The sequence below is a fragment of the Anomalospiza imberbis genome, chromosome 3 (assembly GCF_031753505.1).
Source record: "Anomalospiza imberbis isolate Cuckoo-Finch-1a 21T00152 chromosome 3, ASM3175350v1, whole genome shotgun sequence".
NCBI lineage: Eukaryota > Metazoa > Chordata > Aves > Passeriformes > Viduidae > Anomalospiza > Anomalospiza imberbis.
This window is the reverse complement of record NC_089683.1, coordinates 63,741,904-63,768,913: the sequence shown is the minus strand read 5'-3', so window position 1 is coordinate 63,768,913 and position 27,010 is coordinate 63,741,904. Positions and strand designations below refer to the sequence as shown.

General features: G+C 41.9%; 1 protein-coding gene across 2 annotated transcripts; it reads left to right on the top strand.

Moving 5' to 3' along the window:
- Positions 1-25,825, top strand: HECA (hdc homolog, cell cycle regulator). Of its 2 annotated transcripts, none has more exons than XM_068184775.1 (4): positions 1-381; positions 14,550-15,590; positions 18,707-18,861; positions 21,498-25,825. In XM_068184775.1, the coding sequence occupies exons 1-4, from the start codon at positions 150-152 to the stop codon at positions 21,660-21,662; spliced, it is 1,593 nt and encodes a 530-aa protein (XP_068040876.1). In that variant the 5' UTR covers positions 1-149; the 3' UTR covers positions 21,663-25,825. The 2 variants fall into 2 exon arrangements, with proteins under 2 accessions (XP_068040876.1, XP_068040877.1); XM_068184776.1 differs by lacking the exon at positions 1-381 and adding an exon at positions 911-956.
- Positions 25,826-27,010: the final 1,185 nt, after the last annotated feature.

Here is a 27,010-nt window from a genome sequence, read left to right as displayed (position 1 = left end):
CCGGCCCCCCGGGCCCCACCGCCCACCGCGGGCGCGGCGCAGCGCAGCGCGGCCGCCGCCGCCCCGCCATGAGCCGGAGGTAGCGGCGGCGGCGCCTTCCGCAGCCGCCGCCGCCCGCCCGCCCCGCCGCGGCGGCGGCCGGGCCCGCGATGCCGAACCAGAAGGGCGGCAAGGGCAAGAAGAACAAGCGCGCCAACAGCAGCGGCGACGAGCAGGAGAACGGGGCGGCGGCGGGCGGCGGAGCCGCGGCGGCGGCGGGCGGCGGTGCCGCGGGCGGCGGCGGAGCCGGAGCGGCGGCCGCGGGCGGCGGCGGCGGAGCGGGTGGCGGAGCGGGCGGCGCCGCGGCCGCGGGCGGCTCGGCGCCCGGAGACGTCAAAAGCGGTGAGCGGCGGCCCGGGCCCCGCGGCCTCCCGCGGTGGCGCAGGCGGCGGCGGAGAGCGGGGGGGCCGCCGGAGGGGACTCACGGTGCGGGGGCGCGCCCGGAGAGAGGGGTTGTGCGGGCGGGTGCCCGGGGCGGTGGGGGGCGTCGACTGGGCCCTGCGCGGCTGCCGCCGGCGGGATCTCCCCGAAACACCCGGCGGGGCGGGGGCTGCGCGCCGGGGTGTCCCCGCCCGCTGACCTGCCGGAGGGCGGGGGTCGCCCGGCGGCGATGCTGAGAGCGGCGGGAGCCCGCGGCGCCCGGGTGCCTTGGCTGCGGGCGGCCCGGGAGCACGGTCCGGGGGCAGAGCGCATCCCCGGAGGGCGGGAAGCGCGTCGCTCGCCGGCAGCGGATTCGGAGCTCCGTTGAAAAACCCCCGCTTTATTCCGTCACGATTAAAAATGGAGTCCTGCTTTTCGGTCAGTTTTGTTTGCCGTTGTACAGCAGTTGGGTTTGTCAGGGCAACGTACTCACTTCGCATCAACCATTTTATGCTGCCTTTGGTCGATGGGTTGGATTTTGGTTCCCAGCGGTTTTGGTAAGGTGGTGTCTTGCAGAAACTTGAATTGCTATTCGTGTTTGTTTCGCTGCAAAAGGATGTGTCAGATTAAAACTAAAGGCGGGCAAAGATTTTATTACAGTTTTGTTAAGCTAGAAGACCCCACCTCTTAGTTCTGCTACTAGGTTTGCAAACTGCAGTGCAGAGTCCCTACTCTTCACTTTCTTCCTCTCCCAAGTTCGATTTCAGCTTTTTACTCTCCATGCTTTTCAAAAAGTGGGAGGGTGGCTACAACTGGTATTATGCTTTGTGAAGGTAGCTTTGCCTACTGCTGTTAGAAAGGCACTTCCAAGTGTCTTAGTTTGGTTTTCGAGATGTCTGATTCCCATGTACTATTTAATGGAAACTTTTCCTTGGAAATATTATCAATTAATTATGAATCACTTTAGCTCACAAGGTCTTTGCCAGACTGCTTTTGTAAGAGTATTACTCCAGAGAATCATGGAGAATGATTAGAATTTCCTTTTTGGGTTTGTTTTGGGTTTTTCCTTTACTATTTGCTTTAAGTGAGTGACCAAGGGAAAAAAAAAAGAGAGGTTAACAGGAGTTTGAATATTGCTGGAGTATTTTTATCATGATTTCAGTATGGTAATGTAATATCTCCAACATCCACATTGCAGGTGGTGTCTTACACGTTGGCTTTTCTTTGGATGGGGAGAAGGACTGTTTTGAATTTTTGTTTTGCTCAGGCACAAGTGGCAGCAGTGGTGCATTTCTGGTGTGGCTGTATTGTCTGTGGATGATGAGGTGGTGTTCCATCTGCAGGTGCCGCAGGAGGTGATGCCAAGTGAATGCTGGTAGTGGTACAGCTCGCTAGCCGGACTGGTTATCAGTCTTCTGCATGTGTGTCCCACATGCTTGGCATAGCCTTCCCCTGTGCCGGCCAGCTTCCTCAGAAGTTGAGGCTGCCTTTCTGACATATAACCTGAGGTGCTCTTTTATTCTCTTTCCCTGCTTCCATATCACTTCAGTGGTCAGAGGCATCCCTTGTCTTTTCCACCAAATTCCTCACTTCCCTTTTTTTACCCCCTCACCACAGAGGTGCAACCTTGGCTTCAACATTTGCTGTACACTGCCTGGTCAGCACACCTGATCTTTGCCTTGACAGGATCGTTGCATCTTGTCATACCTTTATTTTCAGATAGTCATAAAGGCTGGAGGGGTAGATGTGGTTGCTAGCGTTATTTTACACTGACATCATCAGATTGTCCTGAGCTATACGTTTTCGTAAATTGTATTCTCCCTGGTAAGTGCAGAGCTTTCAACAGTTTTGGTTCAGGTTGTGCTGCAGAATTGGGAATCTGGCTCACGTGCAGGGAAAAGATTATACAGTGATAATGGATTCCCTCAAGTCTTCAAACCTAATGAATCTGAAATGAAGCCTTGTACTGTAGCCACTGCCCTGGAGGCAACTAGCCCATTACTAGACTCCAGACATTTGTAAGAGGCTGTGCACTTGAGGGTTGCTTGATCACTAAGCAGTTTATGGAGGATGTGGCCTGCTGCAGTGAGCGGTGGTGTTAATAGAGCTCTGCTGTGCAGAGTCAAGGCTTGACTGTTCGTGGGAGACTGAGTTGTGGATTAAGTCTGCTTGGTTGCTGGGAAGCTCGTAGCTGTGCTGCTTTTGGATGCTGCAGCTGCATGCTGTGACTCGTGCTGCCCAGGCTCACTGGTCCTGTGAGAGACTGGGCTTGCTCTTCTCTTCTGCATTGTCACCCTATGCTGCTCTAGTGTCATTTGTGTGTGCCTTGTGTCACTGCTCTCCTACTCCACCTGTACCCTGGGAATGCAGTGCATGATCATAATGACACAACCTGCTTTCTTTCATTAATATGGCAAGACAGAAGTATACAGAGATGAAAGCAGTAGGTTTAACAGTTGAAAATGTCTGTGCAGACCTTGGCTTTGCATTGTGATGTCAGTATGATAGTCTAATTACACAGTCACATCAGGACCCTACTTTGCTCATGAAGAGACAGTGATTCGGGTATGGGGCTTTTGTAAGTCTTCACAGTTCGTTGTGTGGTCCATGTATTGTTTCTGCCCCTCATCCATGTGGCATAATGAAATAGAATTTTTAATTTCCTCTGGGCTTCTCTGTGCAGTACTGACTAGCTGTGCCATGTGATTGAGATCTGCCATTACAGCATCCCTTTATTGTGGAAAGTTCTTGTTCACTTTTACGTTGTGATAATTTTTGCCTCAATCCCTGGACAATTTTTTTTCCTTTAAACTATCAGCCAGTTTTTGGCATGATGACTGAGAAATGTTAGCAGACTTTTCTCCTGCCCCAACAGGGGATTTGTGTATGGGTTTTTTTGGTGGTGTTTCCATTTTTTTGGTGGTTTTCAATTTTTGGTGTTCAGAGCTCAAACTACACTTGAAGAGTTCCAGAGTCCCACAGGGGAATCAGGAAAGCAGAGAGCATAACCACTGACCAGATGTGATGGCTTTTCTTACCTCTCAATTTCTCAGCAGGTATTGGGATGATGCCTACAAGAGGGATCCACATTCTCTAGCTATGTCCTCTGTTCCTATCTCTTCCATCAGGCCATATGATAGATTGATCTTTCTTGACCAAAGTGCATCCATTTTCTGCACTAAGTAATGCACAGGTCACAGAGAGGGGGTTATAGGGTGTGGGTGAACTGGTTTAACAGTATCACAGTGCACAGGGGAAGTGAGATGTGATGTCACAGAAAGTCTCATTTCTTAGATTACGTGTCTTCAGAGTGATTGAATGATGTTTCTAAAAAAAGATATTATTTTTCTGATTTTCTAGCTGGTTTTCTGCGTTACTTTTTATAAAATCTGAGCTGTCATTGTGTAAAATTATACCAGCAACTGCATGGAATTTTGCATTTACTCCATTGATGGCAGTGTTCCTGTTGGCAGTAGTTGGTTACCTTCATCTGCAGACATGAGTGTAACATTTTGTGGATACTTTGCCCCATCATCAGAAGAGGAGAATCCACAGGGTTTACTTTCAGATCTGAGGCTCCGAGGAACAAATTCCTGTTCTGTCTCTGCCTTGCTCTATGTCCAGTGAGGCTGGACACTTTCAGACTGTGATCCAGCTGTTTTATCCCTTTATCTTCTAAATGTCATACTCTAGTCTTGACACAGAATTGTTTCTGACCCTAATATTCCTTATTCTATCCATTTTCTTTGCCTTGTTTCCATTCTTCATCTCATTGTCCAGTAGAGCCAAGTCCTCTTCTTTGGCTTGGTGATCCCTATCTTAACATCTTGCTGCTTCATCCCTCTATCATTGCCACTCTGTTCTCTTCAGCACTGTTGCTGTGGGAAGACTAGAGAAAAGAAAAAGCTGTGTCTCCTTAGCTGTGCTTTTTCCCTTCAACATGCAATTCAGTAAAGCCAGCCAAATTAAACTAAAAATACCCCCACAGCATAACTGTCTCTAAATCACTGTGCTACAGTGTACTGGCCACCTGTTTTAAGATCGTTTTTTTTCTCCCCTGCCATAGGTGAGCCCTTAAACTGCACGAGTGTCAGGGCTGGTGAGTTGCTTGGTTGGTAGGTGGAGCTGGTGGCAGTCAGATCTGTGTGCTTTTGAACTTTGCCTGGGTTTCACAAATTTGTAAGACTGATTTACTTTCAGATAAAAATGCTAATGTAGGAAAAGTGTATGGAGAGGGAAATCAGTAAGAACAACAGTGACTAATGTGTTGAACACTGTGACTGGCCAACAATTATGATTTATTTAAAAAGGAATCATTATATCCTGGATGTAGGCTAGTTAAAGATGTACGTAAAATTCATCAATGCAATGTTTAATTTAAAAATGTATTTTCAAAGAATTAATTGTTGTAGTATTTAAGCCTGGATTAATATTTGCTGTCAAATGTTCCCTGCTGCATGTAACATCCAGTTCCAGTTTGGCACTCTAGTGATGTTCAGTATTGGCACCTTCTGATTATTTAGCCTGAGGGAGTCCCACTGGTATCAGTGAGACCACTTGGAAGATTAAGTTTCTATTCTGTTGCAGTGACTACAAAATTTAATACCTATTAATTTACTAAGGGGAACTAATTTTGCCTTATAATACTATTGTGTTCTTCTAACTGCAGAAATCAATTGAATGCAAATTTCACTGTCTCTGTCAATGCAAATCAGGTTCAAAAGGACTTTCATGCTAGCTTTAGGATTTGAAAACTATGCAATTACATGCTTTAGTAGCAAATGTCGTTCATGTTTTGCAAATCTTTGCAAATGGAATCATGTTCATGGTATTACTGAGTAAAACAAATATTATCCTTTCATGCAAGCAAGTACACACCTATTTAAGTTTGGGTTTTTTAAGTTATTTGCAGTCAAAATCTTTATCAGTGCCCTGACAGCATTCTGTGTTCCTGTGATTAGTTACTGCTCGAGTGTAGTGCTTTCATGAATAAGGTTTAGACTTGATGTTTGCTCTGTTTCATACAAGGACATACAGTTTTTGAACTCATTGCTTTGCTTTGTCCATACTCATCCCATATCTTACTCGCAGTGATCTAACAAGTAGTGACAAAATGATTTCTAGCCCTTGGAGACATTTGTAAGTTTTCTTCAGCCTTGCTTACAGCCTTGCATATTGAGACATCCTTTGGTATTAAAGTACTGTCATGGCTGGCAGAAGTCCATCCTTCTCTGCTTTTCTTCCTGCAGCATGTGTAAGGGAAAAAAACAGAGGAAAACCTTGCATTCAGCTCAGAGTAAAATACTACAGCTAATCTTCAAGGTGTCTGAATTATAACAGGATTAGTAGAGCATGGGCTTTTTTTAAACTCTTTTGATAGAAATTCAAATAATTTCAAAGAGGCCTCTTGAAGCAGTAATCTAGTCACTGGAGTGGGTAATTCCATTTTGAAAGCTTGTGGGATTTCGAGTGAAGCCCTGGCATTTCCTGGTAGACTTTAGTGACATTTATCTTGAGAGCATTCACTTCAACCTTTATGTCTTTCTGTCTGTGTCTCGGAGTCTATCAGTCCTCTTTCCTGGGCTTGAGAGGGATACTGCTGTTGTTCCTGTCTCCCAGGATGCCTGCTGTGAGAGGAGGCAGCTTCTGTTGGAGCCTGGCTATTGAGTGTGCCTGGCACTCCCCATCTCCCCTTGTGTGCACTGCTCCCGTTATGGGAGCAGTGTCCTACTGAGGTCTCTGTGTGCCCCACAGATGCCAGAGATAGTACATGATAGGGCTGGGACCCAGCTTGACATTGTGAGGAAGATGTCTGTGGGAACCAACAACTCCGCATCAGGAGCTGCTGTCTTGAAGAGATGCTGGGTGCTGCATCTTCTGTTTCCCACTGAGTTTCTACCAGCTTCTTTAGCCTTTGGCATGGAAAACAGAATACAGTTTGTCTCACTGAAACTTGGGAAGGATAGACCAATGACACAAATAGCCCTAGATTTGAAAATATAATAGGTGTTGGTACCACTTGATTCAACCTGCTTTCCTTTCTCTTTTGCCTTCTTGTGCGTTTGGACTGGGTGTGGTGGGTAGCTGGCTCTCAGTCTGGGCAAGTCCAGCCTGCAGTGTTTACATCTGTGTTTGGGATTAGGGCATCTACTGCATGCCACAGTTATCTCTATTTCCAGCATGAGTTGGAGTTTGCCACTGAACACTTGCTAAGGCAGGTACAGTAGAATCTGCATTAGTTATTATTAGAATGACTGTTTCTTGAAACACCAAGGTTAGTTTTCTGTAGCAGTTCAAGTTATTAAAAGCTCTTGGAAGGCTAAAGTGAGAGGATTTAATGGTTACGGTACTTTTCTACAGGGAAGTTCATGTGCAGACTAAGCAACAGCCAGTGTTCAAAACACATTAAGGCCCACCAGTCTTGAGATAGTCATTAATCTCGTCAGTCACCTTTATAGAAGTCATCAAGAAAAATCCACGTGATGCTGAGGAGTCTTCCTTGCTGGGGCATGATTGCTTATGGCACAGAGAACCAGTTGTCTTCTGACCTGGTTAAACCAAATCAGAGTTTACATGGGAGTATTGGGATTGCATAGCTGTCCTGGTACTGATACAGGTAGAGGCTTAGGTCTGTTCTCTGGGGATATTTCCAGTTGGATTCAGGTGTTACAGCACAAGCCAGGGCAAGATTTCTTCTATACAGAGAGGGTCTATACATCTCAAGCAAAAGTCAAAGCTTTTGTTTGTGATTGTTTTCTGTATTTGGGCAACACATATTAAATGGAAAGAAACTGGCTAAATTGGCTAGATGATAATTGTACAGATGATGGTGATTTCTACAAGACCATATGAATTCTCATGTTTGGTTTCAGCAGCGTAGGCAGTAGGTTCAGCTTGGAGCACAGATGGCTGTGTAAACAAGCTACAAAATTGTTGTGCACATGTAAGTGCCTATCTTCCTTAGTTTGTACAGTTTCAATCTTGATTTTCTGCCTTACTTTGTTGAGGTGATGGTTGAGCTGGGAGTGGGTGGTTGAATGAGAGCTGCAGATAACTGTATCACATGCTGGTTGCTGATTTCATAAACAGGCATTAGCTCAGACTGTGCTGTTAGTTAGAAGGTGTTAATGTGGCAGGTATGAGTTAAGCCTTCATGATTTCCATGGTATTTTCCTGCTGCTGTGAAGTTGCTAGGTGTGGTTTTTTTAATTTATTTTTTTATTGTCAGGAGATTGCCTTGGAGTTCAGGTGTGAAGTTAGCTTAAGTGAAGTGCATGGAGATGCTTCTAGTAGCTACTGAGCCCTCTGTGAGTCTCATCACCTAAATTCTCAGCTGAACCAGGGTTTAGCAGCTCCAAATTACCGGAAATCTTTTCTAGGGAAGGTGATCACTTCATGTTACTACTCACTTAATAGACTTAGTGACATCTTGCACGTGGGGTAAAACATGAGGGAATGGGGCTGCTTATGGCTTAAATCCCTTCTGAGTAGGTGTTGCCTGGAGCTCTGTGGTCCTTGGGGGCAGGATTGAGCTCTGGGTTGGCACCTATTGACAGTGTCAATATGTAGGTGCATGATAGATGTAAAGCTATCAGCCAGACTGACTGCAGACAACTCCTCGTTGCAATGGCTCTGGCTCTGTCTGTTGCTTACTGCTGGCCTTAGCTTCTCTTTCCAAGAGCATGAGAGACTCTTAGGGCACAGAAAAAAGCCTGTGATAAGAGTGGCTTACCAGGTGCTGCTGTCCTGTTTTTTTCCCTTCCCTCCTGGAAGCTTTCGTCTTGCTCATTTGGCAAAGATTGCTTAAGAAGTTCTGAAGAGATATCAGTCATCATCAGTGAGTGTTACGAGTATAAGCCCCAAGCTGAGCTGTTTTGAAAGACTTCTCTTACTGTTTGTCAGCTGTTAGTTGTTGTTGCTGCTGCACTGAAGATCCAAGCCTGCCTTTTGGATCAAGTTGTGAAACTATTTTTCTTATTGCGTTCTTCTGCTGCTCTTAGGCTCTTAGGAAAGTGGCCAGTTATTTCTGTATTGCCATATTATTTGTACTATTTAACCAGTTAGGAGTATGACAATACCATTTTGTCACGTCTTGGTAATCTTTGGAATATTAGATTGTATTACAAGGTTCAACACAGCAAATACATCAGACACTTAATTCAAGTTTTCTCTGTCTGTTTTGTTGTAGTGGTGGTGGTTTATTTTCTACAGCTGCATTACAGTATTACTGCAGCAATATTGTATGACTTCAATTAAAATAAAGCTATGCTGATAGCATGGGAAATTAAGAAGATTCATGCAGATGGTTGGTAGGGAGTGGCCTTCCCCAGGAGCGACTCAGCTCTGGTTCAGGCTGGCAGAGTGAACAATTCCTCGCTGTGTAAGGTTGTGAAGAGAGCAGTGTTCATGGGAAAGCAGGCTAGAGGTTAACATGCTTGGTTTGCAAGTATCTGTCCCACAGAAGCCCTTCTGGGCTAGGTAATGTTCTGGCAACTACTGTGTCCTTGGCATAGATGAAGAGATGCTAGAGTAACAGTAGACCAAGAGCAAGCCACAGTTAAGTGTCTTGCAACAAATCTGGAACCAAGACCTTTCCCTTTTTTTGGGGATAATTTCTTTTTCCAGATCTCTAATAACCTACTGTTGCCTGACAGTTGTTTTAAGATGACAGTAGGACCATCTTGTCCAGCCACCACTGCACTTCCCTCTCCCTGTGCCCCCAGCCTTACATGTTTAACACCTCCCTTGAGTTTTACCAGAGATGGCAAATCTGTGCAGTGAGCTGAAATCTATGCCGACGAGTATGGGAAATAATTATCTCTTTCTGTCCACTGACTGAAAAACTCTGGTGCTTAACACAATGGATAATGTGGGAGCATAGCAGGGGAAGAGCGAATTTTGCTTTAGGCACCTGCATTGAGGACTTGGAACAAATGAGAGCAGTCACAAAACTGAAGCCACGGAATCACTGCATCTGGCTTGCTGGGTGCATCTTTGGTTTAATGATGGGTGTGTAAACAGAAGTAAACAACATTCTCCTTAATATACTTCACCAGAGGGGAGTTCCTCAGGCAGCTGTTGTTCTGCTGCTTTCATTTGGGTCATAAAATGGGAAGGATGGTCTTCATATACTGCCTTTCTTTTTTATTAAAAGGTAGAACCAGTTTGTGTGGGAGGATTTTTTTTGTTGAAAGAGGTATTTCTCAGATGTTCTGTTTCTGTTCCTATTCCTGGCTTTTATGGATGTTTATAAACCTGAACAGAAAAAATGACGAAAAGCCAGAAAAAACAATCCAGGTTCCTAGCAGTCTTCTGTCATATTCTCATTTTCAAAAGAAAAGTTAATTTTATGGTGACTCTGTCAAACATAAAACACAACTTTGTTTAAACAGTGAGCTATCTTTGCACAAATGTACGTGTGTTTGGAATATCGTATGTTATTATTGTTTTAGAAGACATTTATGTACTGCTCCTTCCAACTATTTTCAAAATCACTGTTCCAAATCACTACAGAGGAATATGAGAAAACATTTATTTTTTTATGTGGAAACATAATGTATTGAAAGAAGCATCACACGCTTGTAGTTGCAACTTGACAGCCTACGTTGAAGCTGTTCTGCTACACAAAACTGCATGCTGTCTTGTTTTGTTCTCTTAGGCTGTGAAACCCATCTTGAAACTGAGAGTTAAATAGAAATTCTTTTATCGTTATTTTGGCATTCTTTTGAAATGAGCTGCTGGGAGATTAGATGTTGCTCTGATACGGTGTAATCTTTCATTTTCCCTGAAGTTCAGTTTCATAGCTTTGGAAAGCAGAAACTTGTTGAGCTGTTAGTTACTTTGAAGCAAATTATATTTAGGCGACAAACCAGCTTGGGGCTATAGGTGTGGATGGGCAGTTTGGCCATGTAATTTCTATTTACTTCCCATCATAATCTCTCTTGACAGTAATTGTTAACACCGTCATCATAAAACGTTAGGATAATATCTTAAAATTTATTTCTAATTATGGGAAGTACAAGGGCTTTATAACAAGAATTTTTTCAAGTCTTGTCATACTGAAAAAAGTGCTCTGTCTCATTTATAAAATGATGATTAAATAACCCAGACCACTTTCAAGGGTGTGAATTGATGGGAAGAGCTCTTCACATTACCTAGTGAATGCTGTCTCTTTTGCTTCTAAGGCATATCTGTTACCATGAACTGCGGAAATTGCACAGAAATGGCTGTTTTCTGTTTCTCATTTATTCTTTATGGAGGAACATGTGGCATGGTTATGTTTGGCAGGAGACATGGGTACAGAGAAGTCTGCAAGGGATGTTCGGTCCTGCACAGTCTGTTTTGTACAGATAATTTGAAATGTGTGGCAAAACCAAATGTTGGCTTGGGGTTTTTGTATGCTTTTCAGGTAGTGGAATTTTCTGCTTTCTTAAATACAGGAAAACTACAGAAAGCAGTAGAACTTTCTACTGAGATGGCTCAAATGATCTGTACTGGGCTTCTCAGTCTCTGTTGTGGAAATATTGAAGCAGTTTAATCAGGGCCTTCTCCAAACCAGCAGACTTGATAAAAGCAAATCTGCATCAGTGAAAGCAGGTGCTTTGACTCGCATGGCATAACCTGTGCTGTGGAGCATGGCAACATGGCAGAGAGACCTCTTAGTTTCCTGGAGTATTTCCTATGCAGCTACAGTGACAGTAGTGAAATGTCAGATGAGTCCCCAGAACTGGTGAGTAGACACCAGCTCCTCCTCTGAGCAATGATGTTTTCCAAAGCAATTTCATTGCCACCATTTAACAGTTTATTGGGGTCTTTTTCATGATGGAAGGCTTTTGTTAATTCTGTTGCTGTCTTCCAGCTGCTCTAGACCTGCTTTTGCTGTGGTGATTATGTGACCAGCCAATTCACACTGTAGATAGCAGATCAGATGAGGGAATGTGTGAAAACTTTGTAATCATCTAGTTAACTAATGTTGAAGAAGACATCGCTGTCCAGAGCTTGCAGCTTTGCTTTTTCTTGCCCATGGTTCCGCTGTGTGGGAAGTTCCTCAGGTAATCTGGTGTCTGTAAATTCTTAAGGAGAAGCTGGAGAAGATCTCATTCCACAGTATTTCCATTGACTGACTAGGAAAAGGGGAAAAAAAGGTCTGTTGAAAGTCGCCTTTATTTTAGCCTCTAGACACCGAGTACATGATGATAATTAAGTAATTGCAGACATATTCTCTGGAATACGTGCGCTGTGGTGATGGTTTTTGTATTTCAGTCACTTATTTTATTAATTTCATTTTTTGTCCACATAGTGAAGAAGAGTCTGTAAACTTCTCGGGGAACTTGAGATCATATGTTTTTGCATACAAACTCAAAAACGTGTTCAAAGGCTGATCAAGGAAACATTTTCCTTTTTTAGTCAGTTAACTATGCTGGTATGGATGAACGCGTATAGTGTCTGTATTCAGTTCTAGACTTGTCTGTGTAGTACTTTCTCAGCTGTCAGCTATAATTATACCTGCAACTGTTAGAACATTTACTCTCTGAAACACAGTGAGAGCATAAGTGGATTTTTGGCATGTTCTTTTTTTTTTTTTTTTTGCTGCCTTCTTGTAATGGTGGAAAGGAATATCTACCAAATTAGATGAGTAAAGGAAATGCATAAGTGAGAATTGTTCATATTGATGCCTCTGGTACTTTGCCTCACATATGACTTCTGACAATTTGCCTTTCATGGGTTCAGTTTAACTGGCCTTTAATTGCATAAGGATGCTATAATTAATAGTGAACTGTACTTTCAGACCTTAAATATGATGAAGGAAAGATTGAAAATGAAGAAAAGCTTTGGAGAGATGCTTGCTGTAGTAATGTGACTTGAATTGAGGTCTGGGAGAATGTGGGGGAAAACTCTGAACTGGTAAACTGACAGATTGTGTTTCAGAGCAGGTAAGTTATTACTCACTTCTGCTCTTGGCCAGCAACATTATAGTAAATAATAGCAACATTATACTTAATAATACTCAGTAAAAGAGTGGAGGAAAAGTTAGTCCCTGGTAGCCAGTAAAATTGTTGCTTCTCAAAGACATCTCCAAACTTGCACCTTCTTAGCGGGCTTTTCAGAGATGCGAGACAACCAATAACAAAATATTTGTCGCATTATAGAAGGAACTTCCAAAGAGTCTCCAGGAGAAGTCTCTCATGTCTCTGTTCTCTTCAGTTTGGTTATTTGTTTTTAATGACTGAAAAGTCCATGTTTTGAACTGAAATAGGCTTTTTCTTCTTTGAAGGAAAGCTTTTTGGGAATGTGTTATGCTTGCAATTTACAGGCCACTCCCTGAAGGAAAGGTATTGCAGAAGAACTCTTTTTGCAAGGGTGTCACTTCTGGCATTAGAAACAGAGACAGAGAAATTACGTCAAGGATGTGGCATCTTCCAGGGAATGGCTCAGGAAAGTTTTTCTGTGCAATTTGTGCCTCTTTCTTTATTATAAATAAGTTTTAAGAACTTAAGTAATCTTGAATTTATTGAAGGTAGCTTTGAACATTTTGTTTGTTTATAGCCTTTTCCAAAAACTTGCTGGGAAAGGGACCACTAGCACAGCAAAGATCTGTTGTTGCAGAGCATCTGATTTGTATATAACTGCTGTAGGGCAGGTGATCATGGATAGTGTGTCTCTTACTGAGAGTCAGGGTCAAAGTACATCTAGGAGCATAAAACCTCTCATTCTACTGCGAATTATGTAGTGTTATTTGTGCAAGCAGTGATAAAAATGGGATTAAAAACAATGCAACAGAGTGGTATTTTTTTAACTTGCTCATCAGATAGAAATTTAAAGTCCTAAGGGGAAAAAACTTCAGTCCTGACAGTCTCTCTCCTCAAGTCTCTGTGCACCTCTGCCATAAGTCCTGGGGCTCTGGCTGAGACTTCAGGGGAACTTCAGAAAGTTGATTGCTGTGTTTTAGATAGGGTGAGACAGCACTTGACCACAGAAGACCTGGAAGAAGCCTGCTAATACTTGAAAGCAGCCTAAAAAGGTTAAAAGGCAACCTGACAGCCCTGTTGGAACAGAGCTTTCTGATGAAGTGGAATAGTTAGGAAGACAGAAATACAGAGAAGAAATATTTGTAAAACTTGAGTAAGCATCTGTGGTGGGGGTCAACCTGCTACAGCATCTAAAAAATTCTTACAAAAACTTCACTAGAAAATTTCCAATCTCTTTGAGCCTCCCAGCTGCAACAGAGCAGCCAGCAATGGGAGTCACATGTAGTCTGTGGTACTTTGGTGAGGAACTGGAAAACGTCATTGGTTCATAAATACAGAAAATTCTTTTGTAGAGCATTTTTTGGTGTAGAAGCTGATATTGATGCTGTGAGATAATTGAAGTAAAATGTTCTTTGCTCAAGGATATAGCAAAGCTGCTACTTTGCTGAAAAAATGTCATGTTGCATTTGGATTTTTTCACCTGTCTGTGCTGCAAAACTGTTTGGTTTGTGAAATTTAGCTATCCGGAAAGTCAGTGGTGGTGATATAGTCTGTATTTGCCTAAGCAATGTAGTGAAGGCCCTCCTTTCTGTACTAGGAACGTAAGCTCTTTGTCGAGCTTTTCAAAGTTCTCTGCTCCCTCCTTTTCTCCCTAGCTGTTGTCTCTTGCTCAGTCCCCAAAAAAGAAATTTCTTTTCTTTCAGAAAAGATCAATTCCTGCCTCGCCCCATTGCAAAGCTGGGCTTACTTGCTTACTTATGTGTATTGCTTATGTGGTTTTCAAACAAACATCTCTGTGTGTTCTCCCCATGTTGCCTCTCAGGCTTCAGAGCAGCCCTCCAGAAACATTCACAATGCTTTCTCCTTACTTCTTAACACCTTGCAACGGTATCCACAAATGCTTGAGGAGGGCTAATGCTTCTGAGGTCCTTTGGTTTTGAATATTAAACAGACTATAGTGTCATCTTGATTCTTTATTTGTGCATTTCCTTATATCTTTTCACATGCTTATCTCTTTTTGGCAAGTACTGCTTTTTTGCACCGAGCCAGTGCTGGTGCTTGTGGCCCTTCAGTAATACTGGCTGTTAGTAAGAGCTTATGTGTGTTTGTCACAGTATTTAAAGAAAGTACTGCAATAAATGGGCTACTAAGTTATTAATGTGTCTGTTTTACCTTCTACAGAAGCCCCTTGTGCTACTCCACTGATCTGTAGCTTTGGGAGGCCGGTGGACCTGGAGAAGGATGACTACCAGAAGGTTATATGCAACAATGAGCATTGTCCCTACAGCACTTGGATGCACCTTCAGTGCTTCTACGAGTGGGAGAGCAGCATCCTTGTCCAGTTCAATTGCATTGGCAGAGCCAGGAGTTGGAACGAAAAGCAGTGTCGCCAAAACATGTGGACCAAGAAGGGATACGACCTGGCTTTTCGGTTTTGCTCCTGTCGGTGTGGGCAGGGTCATTTAAAGAAGGACACGGACTGGTACCAGGTGAAGCGAATGCAGGATGACAAGAAGAAGAAATCAGTGTTGGAGAAGAGTACGGGAAGGTCCATGACAGAGTCAGCAGAGGAGGCCAAAAAAGGCAGGCCGGCTAATAAGCCGCAGAAAGGCTTGAGTAATGACCTCCAGCGAAGGCACTCTATGGACAGGCAGAACTCCCAGGAGAAGGGTGTCATGGGTGGCAGCTACGCCGTTCGCTCGCCTTGTGTCTCTCCTGGCCAGTCCCCACCCACTGGCTACTCTATCCTGGCCCCCACGCATTTCAGCGGCCCTCGTTCCTCGCGATACTTGGGAGAGTTTTTGAAGAATGCCATTCACCTGGAGCCCCATAAGAAGAACATGGCTGGTGGGGGCATGTTCAGGAATGCACATTTTGATTACGGGGCAGCTGGCTTGCAAGCACATAGATCAGGACACTTCGATACCCCAGTGCAGTTTCTGAGAAGGCTCGATCTATCTGAGTTGCTCACTCACATCCCCAGGCATAAATTGAATACTTTCCATGTGCGAATGGAAGACGATGCCCAGATGGGCCAAGGGGAGGACCTTCGGAAGTTCATCCTTGCTGCTCTCAGTGCCAGCCACAGGAATGTTGTAAACTGTGCTCTGTGCCACAGGGCGCTGCCAGTGTTTGAACAGTTTCCGCTGGTGGATGGGACCCTATTCCTTAGCCCATCAAGACATGATGAAATTGAATATGATGTTCCCTGTCACCTTCAAGGTACAGGTTGTCTGTCAGTCATACTAGGTTTCATTAAATGATGGAACTGCCTTCTGTGCCCTGTCCCTGCCATTACAGATTTTCATCCCGGTTCCACATTTTTAAGCAGTTCTGTAAAGCTAGAAGTAATGTCCACAATATTCATGTGGATCAGATTGAAACACTTAGACGAAATTACAAAAAGATGCTGTATAGAAAGATCCATGCCTTGTGTTTGGGCTTACAACTAAACAAGTTCTCATCTGATTTCTAGGTAGACCATGAGAAGCTTTTCCAGCCAGTCTGTTCTGGAGCTTATGCATGCTCATTTATCTCTTGGGAACTTTATTCCAAGATGCACATCAACCTTTTAAACAGTCTTTTCAATTTAAGCATGCTGTGCTGCAGCCTGGGTGAAACTTGTATTTGTACCACTGATGAGGGTGAGGTACCTCTCATCTGCTTTCAGACTAGGCAGTATCAGTTTTGTTTTATAGCAAAGTATTATTTCTTAAATACAGAAAAGGCTGTAGTCTGGCCTGTGTAAACACATACCTGGAGAGGTTGGATGTAGTAAGAATAAGCTTTTAATATAGTGTGTTAAAGCAGCAGTGTAGCAGTGAAGGTCTTAGACTTCCAAACTTGCACATGCTTGAGCCATGTCTTAATTATATCCTAGCTTTCAGATGAGTTGAGACCACAGCATGTGTTTCTTTTTTCCCTCTTAGAGAAAAAAATGAATGTGGGCCAGCATGAGACTCAGCTCTTCCTGAAAGCTGTGGCCCAAACTTAAGTGATCAGGGTGGTAAATGGCTGGATGTGCCTGTCCTGCAGTCTGCTGGCAGCCAGCATGGCTAAAATAAGTCAGAGGAAGTATTCCAAGTCTGGTGGCCAGAATCATAGAATTATATGTTGAAAAGTGTATTGGTAAGGGATTAACCAGAGGTATTTTAACATTAAAGTTTCTCACCTTTCAATAAAATACATTGTATCCCATGCATGGTCATAATATGCGTTATGTAACATGCCTTTGCTCAGTAAACTTTGTATTTTATTTTTTTTTCTTTCCTTAAATCACTATGCACTAAGTCACTAAACTGTATTCATGCTAACATTATTGTTTCTGTCTTGCCTAATGTGCTTGAAGGAGAAAAACCAGTAGGCAAATATACAAGCCAGAAAAGTTCCAGGATAAACAGAATATACCTATGTGAGATAACTATGCTTATTTGCTTTGATGGAGAATCACACAATGTGCTTGTGATTTTTTCAGTATAAAAAGCTGGTTTAGTAATAATAGTGAAACTCATTGTTAACATTTGCCTCCAAGAATGAAACTGTGAAATGATTTTTTAAATCTTAATTATTTCTTCACTGTTCGATGATATATCTGAAAAACTTGTTCAGACAAGTTGCTATGAATAATTAATTGTTAAAATTTTTGCTTCCTTGTCCTGGGTAAGATGGTTTCTTACCAGAAGTACTCTCTGAAATGCAATTAAGCTATAAGGTGCTATTCCAGGCTGTTATTTTCTTTTCAGTACAGAAAATCATTTGTGTTACTTAAGGCATGTTTAAGCTATTGCCTCATTTCCAATACAAAAAGTATCCTGAAAATTAAATGGTGGGGGGGGGGGGGGGAAACATAGTATTTTAAAGTGCAGAAATGGTGCAGAACTTCAGATGGGGAAAGATATTTATCTTCCTGCTCAACACAACTGCTGTGCATGGAATTGTTTGAACATTACCAGTCTTGAGTGTTCAGTTTAGGAACAGAGTTAAATAATATATGTTATATGTATATTATATACATTTTAGTTTCATCCCATCATGTTTTCTGGACCTGAACATGCCAATGTAGAATAACTAAATTTTTACCAGCTCACACTAGTAAGTGTATTTTGTATGTATATTTCAAGAAGAGTCTGTTTTTTCTTGTTTTTCTAAAATAGTTGGCTTAAAAACCAAAACAAGTAAAAACATAGACTGTTAATTTTGTGTCTGGTATAGACTAATCATAAATTATTAATATTTTGTTCCCATTTTTGTAGAAGAGTTACAAGATGTGTGTCTGTTGAATTACAGTTTGTGATGTGTTCAGTGCTTTGATGCTAAAGAGCACAAATTGCAACCCAAGGTGAACACATGTTGAACACAGTCCTGTTTTGTTGCTGATCTGTAAGTTCACTACTGCTTAGCTCTGTCTTACATAGCAGTGCAAAATCTGGTACTCGGTGTCAGGCCACTTCTAATAGCCAACTATTAAACTGCAAATCAGTTTAGTCACTACAAGGCAGGCATAATCTCGGTACCAGATCTTTATAATTTATGTTGGAATTTTGGTTTTTTGTGAAAGTTGGTCTCAGATTTTGCATTGGTTAGTTCAGTCACGAATATGTAGTGAAAATATTTGATTTCCAAGTCTGAGCCACTTTTTTTTATGGACATAAATGTAACTCACGTTTTGAAAGCATTGTGCATACAGAGCCTAAGGTGATGCCAGAGCTTATTAAATTGATAGTTCCGAGTGGCATGTTAAAATCTTAGTATGTGCTATATATAATGTAAATATACTTGTTGTTAATGAACAGTCAGAAGAAAGTACGTGAAAAAAATTTGCTCCTCTGACTGTTGCTTTTTTTCCATGGGGACTGTTAATTAGGTCGTTGGTTCCCTCTTTGCTGGAGTTGCTGGTAACAACCAGCAAGTTGTTAAATGAATCTGTACCAAGTTTGCTAATAAGCTTCAGCACTTCTCCACTTCTTATGTCAGGTGGGGATGAAGCTAGGGCAATATTCTGGTTTTGGAAACACAGCAGCTGATCTTTCAGCTTAACCTGGCATCACTTCTTGGAGGTTTAGCAACTCCTTTTATAAAATATTCTGCTAAGATTTACCAGCAGATGATGTAAGGGAGAGTGGGCAGGGTGATGACTAATTCCTGAGTTCTGCATAGCTTCAGTCAAGCCCTGTGTATTTCCTATAGAGAAGTACTTTTTACTTTATCATTCACTCTTTATAAAGAAAAAAAAAATAAGATGTGATTTATATCACTAAAGGTCAGATATCACATTGCAGAAGATGTCTGTTTCAGTATTCTCTTTTCAGCTCCTTAAGATGTGTCTTTTCTGTCCACAGGAAGGCTTATGCACCTCTATGCTGTTTGTGTAGACTGCTTAGAAGGGGTTCACAAAATTATCTGCATTAAGTGCAAGTCCCGATGGGATGGAAGCTGGCATCAGCTGGGCACTATGTATACCTACGATATTCTGGCAGCATCTCCCTGTTGTCAGGTTAGTACCATACATAAGTAAGACTCATAAGGTGAAATTCCAACTGATTAGATAAAGTCAAGGTTGTTTATCTTTTCTCCCTTTCCTCCTTCCATCCTCCTTTTCAAGCCTGTACCTATGAGTGCAATACAAGAGGGCTGACGGGTCTCTGTCCCTTAGTCTTCAGAGGTGCAATGGCCTTTAACTAGACTAAAGTCATTGCAAGGGTTGGTGGTTAATATGCTTACGTTTTTAAATAAAGTACCCTTTAAATCTGATGCTTCATCACTAGCATCACTAGTGTCAGGCATAGTTCCACATTTTGAGCAGACGTTTCATGTTTCCAGGGTTTTTTAGTTCATAAATTGTGTTCTATCATAATAGTTGCAAAAAGGCGCCAAGGGAACAGAAAGTGTCCAAAGTGTCTTTGTACTTGGAGGTTACTCAGCTCTCCTTAATCTTTTTTGTGGCTGACTTTGGTGATGGCACTCACCCACCATAGCCTGAAGCAACTTTGTGTTCATTAAACACTCACCTAATCTGTGCCTTGAGAGAGGAAGATCCAAGGCTTGGGGCTACTCTAGAGTGTGCCTAAGACTGCAGGATTGTTTGCATTACAGAGAATTAATTGTCCACGTGATGGACGGAGCACTTCTGCTATGCAGGTAGGGGTAGACAGCTGTGAAAAAAAACATCTGCCTGGGAATGACTCAGTGCTCTGCTCCAGATGCTTGCTGGGACACACAGATGGTGATAGTGGGTCAGGAGGGGAGCCTTGCAGAGATACACCCATTCAAACTGGGATCACTTGATGGTAATATGCATACTTTAAAGCCATCTGAAATACCAGTTTGTCAATATGCAAACTGACTGTTTATTTTAAATTTAATATATTTACCAAAATGTGTTGCTCAAAAGAGAAATGATATTGCTGCTGCTGGTTAAGGTGACATTGGTAGCAATTATAACTACAGACTGATACATTACCTCCAAATTTAGTGTCTCTTGAGGCTGTAACTTTCTTCTAAAAATAGGAACTTTTAAGGGTAAGGAAAGCTCTGATACTAACTTGGTACCTAAAAGTCAGCAGCTTCAAATCTGAATTGCTTCTCTTGAATGTACAAGAAAAGATTTAAGAGCTCATTATATAAGAGCCTTAATTACATGATTAATGCACAGTGTGCGAGTACATGGTATAAGAACTTGCTGTAAAAGCATTAGCTGCAGTGGCTGTGATTGCCAGATAATAAGCATTATTGTTTCACCATGATTGTTAGAGATGGCTCTGTGCATACAGAAGAATGACATTTAAATATGGTATATAATATAATTACAAATTGCCTTCCTGGATTTATTTTGAATAATTTCATGCCTTACTTCGAAATATTTAATTCTACATCACAAATTTGCATGTAGAATAATAAACTGGAACCAGTGTCAGATTACTAACTCTTAGCTAATGTGCTGGACAGTTGTAAAGGAGAAAACACTTTGGTTAAGAATTCCATAAAAATTCATAACCTAGTAGATTGTATTTCTTAAAATTTTTGCTTTTCAAGCAGAGCAGATTGCAGTGAAGCTTTTGATTTTTTTTATTTTTGAGTCTGGTCTCAACAGGGATAGTACTTTAATAATTTCCTCCTCTCCTCATCCAGGAAAATCCCTTAAATCAAGATGGCCTAAACAATACTTTTGGTTCTTTTCAGTGGAGAGCTGAAGCTTTCATTAGTGTACTGTGCTGTGAGGTTAAACTATGGTGCAGCTCAGGCCCTCGCTGCTCATTTGCCATTTTTACTCTTTAGCTTCTTTACAGTTTCAAATCCTTTCTGCTTCTCTTGATTATTCCAAAGGGCTTGCTGTGCTTTCATGCTGCCTGTTGCTTTCTTTGTATCAGATGGGCTGTGTTTCTCAGCTAGATTTCTTCTGAAGTCTCACTTCTTTGCAACAGCTGAATATTAATAGCTCTGTCCATCCTGACCTATGACCTTGAGTTATTTCTCATATCCACCCAGTTAATGTTGCTTCTTTCTCAGTTGGTTTTTGTAGACTAGTTTGTGCATTGAAGTGATGTTTAGTTTGTATAACCTGATATGTATTATAAATGTTTAAATAAACACTTAAAGTGACACAATACCATGTTGTGCTGATAAACTAGATCAAATTATACGTTTGTTAAACCAAAAGATTAAAATGCTGATGTATTTCATAGACAGATGATGTTCAAACGTCAGCCTAAATGGTTGAATTGCATGGCACAAATATGAAATTTCTCTCTTTGCTTTGATACTTCATTAATGATTTATTTAGACACCACATCTTGTGCTGGGGGTTGAGGAATTGATTCAGAGATTAAGCAGCACAAAATAAACCTTGATATTCTCTACCTTCCATCAGTCAGAGTGGGAGGTGACTCACTCCCCAGAATTTGGTGGTGGTCTTAAATCTGAAAGGCATGGTGTGTGCCTGCAAGTTCCCAGGCCAGGTGAGGAATGTCCCTACTGGCACATCCCATTACTGCCAGTTTCCTGACTGACCCCTTCTCCTGCTGGCTGGGACAGGGGACTGCCTCTGGCACCTTCTTTTCCAGAGGTGAGAAGCTGAGGGGAGTGTGGTTATTTCAAAAAGGTTTTTTTTGTTTGTTTCTTTGTTTTTTACAGGCTCGACTGAACTGTAAGCACTGTGGGAAGCCAGTAATAGATGTGCGGATTGGCATGCAGTATTTCTCTGAATACAGCAACGTCCAGCAATGTCCTCACTGTGGAAATCTAGACTACCACTTTGTGAAGCCATTTTCTTCATTTAAAGTTTTGGAGGCTTATTGACGAAAGCTTTGCTTTAGTAATAGCTATTTTATGGGTATTTCAACTTTATTACATATCTTTTTATAGGATTCATTCTGTGATGAAATCTAATTTCTTTTCTAACTGAAAGAGCAGCTTCTTTGTCAGTGTACATATTAATATGTATATATACATGTTAAAACCAGAATCCTCCTGACAAGATCTCTGTGAAGGTTGGAGGCAAGCCGATTTAATGGCCTTTCAATATATCCCGTGTGTGGGGTAAAAGTTCAGCTAAAAATTATTTGGGTTTATTTTTTGTATAGTTGTAATACAGTTTATAGGAAGGGTGTGGGGAGACATAAAGGACAGAGAAATATGTCCAGTTGGAAAATGGGTAATTGCATAGGGTTGTTCCTCCAGCTTGGTGGAAATGGGAAATCCTTGGAAAGAAATGTTTCTGTTGCTATTGAATTTGTTCAGCCTTTTGCATTGGTTCCCAGGGGTGCAGGAGCTGGCCATTTGTTGCCAGTCCCCTCAGCAGGCTTTCTTTCAGATTTCCCATGACCAGGGTAAACTGAGGTGTCATGACAAGTGAATGTAAATGTGTGCCAGAAAACGCAATCTTGAATGAATTCTTTCAGCATCGCATCTCCCTGCTATGTGTGTTTGATGTGCATTGCCCTCACTGAGTTATAGTGCAGGCAGTAGTGCTGCTTCCAACAGGGCTGTCATGTGCCCAGCTGGGTCACCTGCTCATACCAAAACAAGCTGGAGATCTTAAAATGCTTTATTTAAAGGTATTTCTTCACAGACATTTTAGGGAAGGAACTGGCTGAGCAGAATGGGGGTGTGATTGTATGTGCCTGCTGGGTCTGAGGCTTTGCTGTCTGCTGCAGGCTGGTGTGGAAGGAGAACCATGAAAAGTGGGGTCTGGGCCCTCAGACCTGTATGAGTTGACAGGTACTGAGTACAAAACATCTCATCACTTCTAAAAACAATTAATTGCTGCACCTTCTTCTTTCAAAATCGTGTTCCATCTAGGATCTAAAACCAAGGAGATGTTTTAAGAAAGCAAACTTAGCATATTTACTTTCTACATGCCTCTGTGCCGTACATAATAGACTGCATTAAGCAGTGAATTTGTATCAGAGAGCTTGGCCCTGTAGACTCTGCAGTTGTTGTTTCTTGACTCCCATTTCTTCTTTCCTTAAATAAATTTTTCAAAATAGGTCATTAATCTTTTGCTTGGTTTCTCAAATTGGTTGAGATTTAAGGGACATTGGGGTTTTTTGCTTTTCTCAATAGTGTATGAAGTGTTTGTCCACTGAAGAAGTGTCTGTTTTTTTTGTGTTTACATATTGGGATTTTTTTGTTTCTTCTGAAGTCTTTTGTTTTTCCAAATTAGAATCTTTTTAGAGTGTATCTGTTAAAATCATGATCTTGAAAATGGCCCTGATAGTCTGCCACCCTGGGAAAGAAAAAAAAAAAGTCAGAAGTCAAAATAGTGTTTTTTTCCTATGTTGGACTGAGAATTACACTTTCTACCGAATTAAGAAATTATCGTGCACATACAACCCAAGCTGAATATCCATGTTTCTTTGTATGTAAAAATGCCGAGTTAAAAGTTTTATTACCTGGCTGTCTCCACTGCAGAATTAGCTCGTTTTAGCATTAGCTACCCTTCAAGTAGTACCCAAGCTGCACAGAGGGCTTCTGTTGGTACAGTTTGAGTGGCAGTGTCCTTGGGTGCCACCCAGCTCATGTGGTCCAGTGCTGCTCCGAACAGCCATGTTAGCAGGCTGTGGTAGCCTTCACCACTCCTCTCCTTCTGTGCAAGTTCCTGGGCTTGGTTTTGGGTCTGGAGCACGTTCTTGGGGTTTTGTGCAGTTGTCCTGTTGGCAACAGTTTTGGGAAAACCTGTTTTTTCTTCTGGGAGAATTATGGGAAAGACATTAAGAGGCTTCTAACACTGTCCTTTCATGGCTACTACAAAGTTACACGAAGCCCAGCTGCAGTGGGACCAGCACTGCACCCCTTGTCCCTAGGAGCAGAACCTGGCCTGGGCATACCTGGGCAGGAAGGAGATTTCTTGCAGATTAAACCTAATTAGCTGTGCAGTGTAGACTTCCCTTGTGAAGAGCAATGGAATTATAATTTGGATTAACTCCTCCAGAAGGTTGAGCCCTTCAGCTTTGATGGTGTGCTGAGCAACCTGCTGGACTTAGGGTGCCTAAGAAGGTTGGAGTTGTGTTGCCTGGCAGTACTATGAGAACCAGACCAGACAGAAAACAGCGGCTATTGCAGCAGCCTGAAATCACACAGCAAAGACAAAGCTCCTGTAATTAAGCAATTAAAGAGAGCAATTAAAGCACACATCTCTTACTGTAGGTTCAGTCTTCAGTGGCAGTCACGCATCGTAAGTCCCGAGTGTCAGCTCCCACATAGGATACATGGCATTGTGTGCCCACTTTTTTTGTACAGTGGTGGGAGGCGGTGTCACTGTACAATGCACATGGTAGGGGAGAAGTGGGATCTGGAGTTGTCCTAGATACTTGTTTGTTTGCTTCCCTTAGAGTAGCTTAATTTGCTGTTCTGCCCTTTAAGTTCTTGGATGCCTCTCTAGACCTGTATGTGTGACAATCAAAAATGAGTAGACATGGAATAAAGGAAATATGGTCAGCTTTAAAAATAAGTATTTGAGAGATTGTGTAATACATCCAAGTCAAAACCAGGAATGGAACAGACTGAGAAAATGGGAAGGGAAAAGCACATTTAAAGTCGTAACACTGACAAGGAATTCCATACAAATCTCTCTAAGAAAGCAGTTTAGTTCTTTGCCAGCTTTTCCTTTTAATTCTGCTGTTGAGTCTTACTTACTGCTTAAGGAACGTGTATTTTCTTGTAAAACACATCTCTCAACTGGTGGCTAGCAGCATACATAGCACTGTAAAAATGATCCTCAGTGGAAACCAGCTGAGCTACAGAAACGTTCTTCTGAACTTTCCCTCCAAAATAAATTATCTCTAATTTGTAAAGGTTTTTCCTGCTTCTTGTTGGTACTGAAAGCTGCTCTTGGATCACTGGAAAATGCACAGTTTTCTCTAACATGCAGATTGCAGTCAAGCAGTCAGCCCTCAACTTCGGCCAGGAGAGTTTCCTGGGCTTTGCTGAAGTAGAAGTGCAAATGCAACTTCTTTGGGACCTAATGGCTACTTTGGAGGTTAAACTAGACCACAGTTGCTGTTTCCTGTCTTGACAAGCACTGGAAGTAGTCATGAGCTTACAAAAGCATCATAAGGGAAATTACTTCCCAAGCTAGGGAGCTGCTTGCTTTGTTTATTTGGCTAGTTTATTCTTCATTACCTTTCTTTTCTCTCATGTTGTGTGTTCGTTTTAAGCAGGCCCATGGTCAGATTAAATTTGCCTGAAATATGTTTTGTAAATGAGAATGTACTCCTCTGGATTTGGAGGTTCATTCTGCTCTTAAGTGCACGATACTCCTTGGGATAGCAATAGGAGTTGCATGTGCAAATGCTTTTCTTTCCAGTAGTTAACTCTCCTTTCCATAGGAGAGGCTTGCATTTAGGTAGACTTCATGTTTTGGATGTGTAAAACTCAATTAATTCATCACTAAGATGTCTACAAATAAATTTTGATAACCATAACTAACAAAATGGACATCTTTTACATGTGATGTGTAATTTGATATCTATGAACATGAACAGCCTGAAATTATTCTGTCTAATGCTGCAGAGTCATTAAAACAACAGTGTTTTATAGCCAGACCATAGACTATCCTATAGTCTATATACATTAACATCTTCAGTAATGAGCTGTGTATTCATAATGAGTTTAATTGGGAAAATAATGAATATTCCTACAAGGGAGGCATCTAGCCCAATATGTTTCTTTTTTCCTTTTTTTTCCCTCTCCCATGTGTTCCTCATTTTGCTGTACCAAGAAACCAAGGACAAACATGTTGTAAGGCCACTGGTGAGAAAACCCCTCAAAAATATACTTGTCCATAAAGGTTTCTTGTTGAGACATTCTTGGATTGCACTTTTGCAGATAGAAGAATATGTACATAGCAAATGAATGTTGATGAAATTAAAATAATTGGTTATGATATCATTTATGTGTGTTGTTAGAGAATATTTTGTTGTGAGTTCTCTGTATTAAAAAGTAATAAATACCAGACAGCTGATGGTGTGGGTTCTTCTTTCCCTGTTTCTTACACCTGCTCTTTATAGAATTACTCCAGTTGCTTTAAGTTTAAAGGGCACAGTAAAAACAGGTTTTTGGTGTCGGTTTACAATGGAGCTTTGTTGTTGTCATTTTGAAGACTGTTGTACTACAGGGGTCACGGTGGGGTGTGTGTGATGTGTCACCTTGCCAAACTGAAGTCCTGTTCACTTTGTTGATGTCAGAAGTGCTCCTTCTGTAGCACAGTCAGTCCTGCAGGAGCAGTTTTAGGAATGCCGGTCTGCTGTGCCAGCTGCTGCCCGTGGGTCTGAATGGAGGACAGAGTGCCGAATCCTTCACTTCCCGGTGGAGTCTGCTAATGGAAAAGTACCCTGTGATGCCTGTGAAATACCAGAAGAGCTTCTGGAGGGGAGAAAAGAACAGGGTAGCACCTAGGGCAAAAGGGTTTCCCATGTTATGACAGAGCACTTCATCGCTGAAACCTGGCTGCAAATCTTTGCTTCCTGTCTAAGGTTTTTCAGCAGTCTAACTAATCATGAAATCTTACGTTTTAGCAAACCTTGCTCCACATGCTTATAGCATGATTTTTCAGCCTTTATGTATTACCACAGAGAAGTTCAGGAAGGATGCAAATGATCAAGGCCATCTGGATGTACAAAAGGTAAAGCAAATATTTCTGGCAGAGAAGGAACGCCACAGTTCAGGAGGCATGAGGTGGGATTTGGAGATTTGGAAAGACTCTCTAAAGAGCCCACTGTAGCTGTGCAGGTTTAATTTTGGAAGCAAGGTTGGTTTGAATAACCTTGAAACTGACAACCTGTATGTTAATTGTGAAAAGCCTTCTGGATAACTGCTGCTTAAAATATGAGTATCTGCTCATGGGATGGGAATGTAAATAGCTGCCATCATCTAATTGCAAGTGACTGCAGTGATTCCATATTGATTTTGCTGAAGGGTCTTAGGTCATGGTTTAAGCTTAAGCCAGTGTGGGAAAACTAAATGAGAACTAATGTTTTATATAGAGACTGTTCCCCTAGAATAATTACTGCAGTCTTTGGTACTGAGCACTAAACTGCAGAATTTCAGGTTTGATCTGCTGTGTTACTGTGTTGCTGAAAGAAACAGAGTAATACTGTGAGAATGTAAAGGAAGGAAAAAGTCACGGAAATAAAAAGATGTTCAAG

Bases quoted from the DNA above. Each gene is read 5' to 3' on its own strand.
- HECA (XM_068184775.1), top strand. From the start codon at position 150: ATGCCGAACCAGAAGGGCGGCAAGGGCAAGAAGAACAAGCGCGCCAAC. The intron at 382-14,549 runs GTGAGCGGCGGC...TACCTTCTACAG, and splicing joins GCCCGGAGACGTCAAAAGCG to AAGCCCCTTGTGCTACTCCA. The intron at 18,862-21,497 runs GTTAGTACCATA...TGTTTTTTACAG, and splicing joins CAGCATCTCCCTGTTGTCAG to GCTCGACTGAACTGTAAGCA.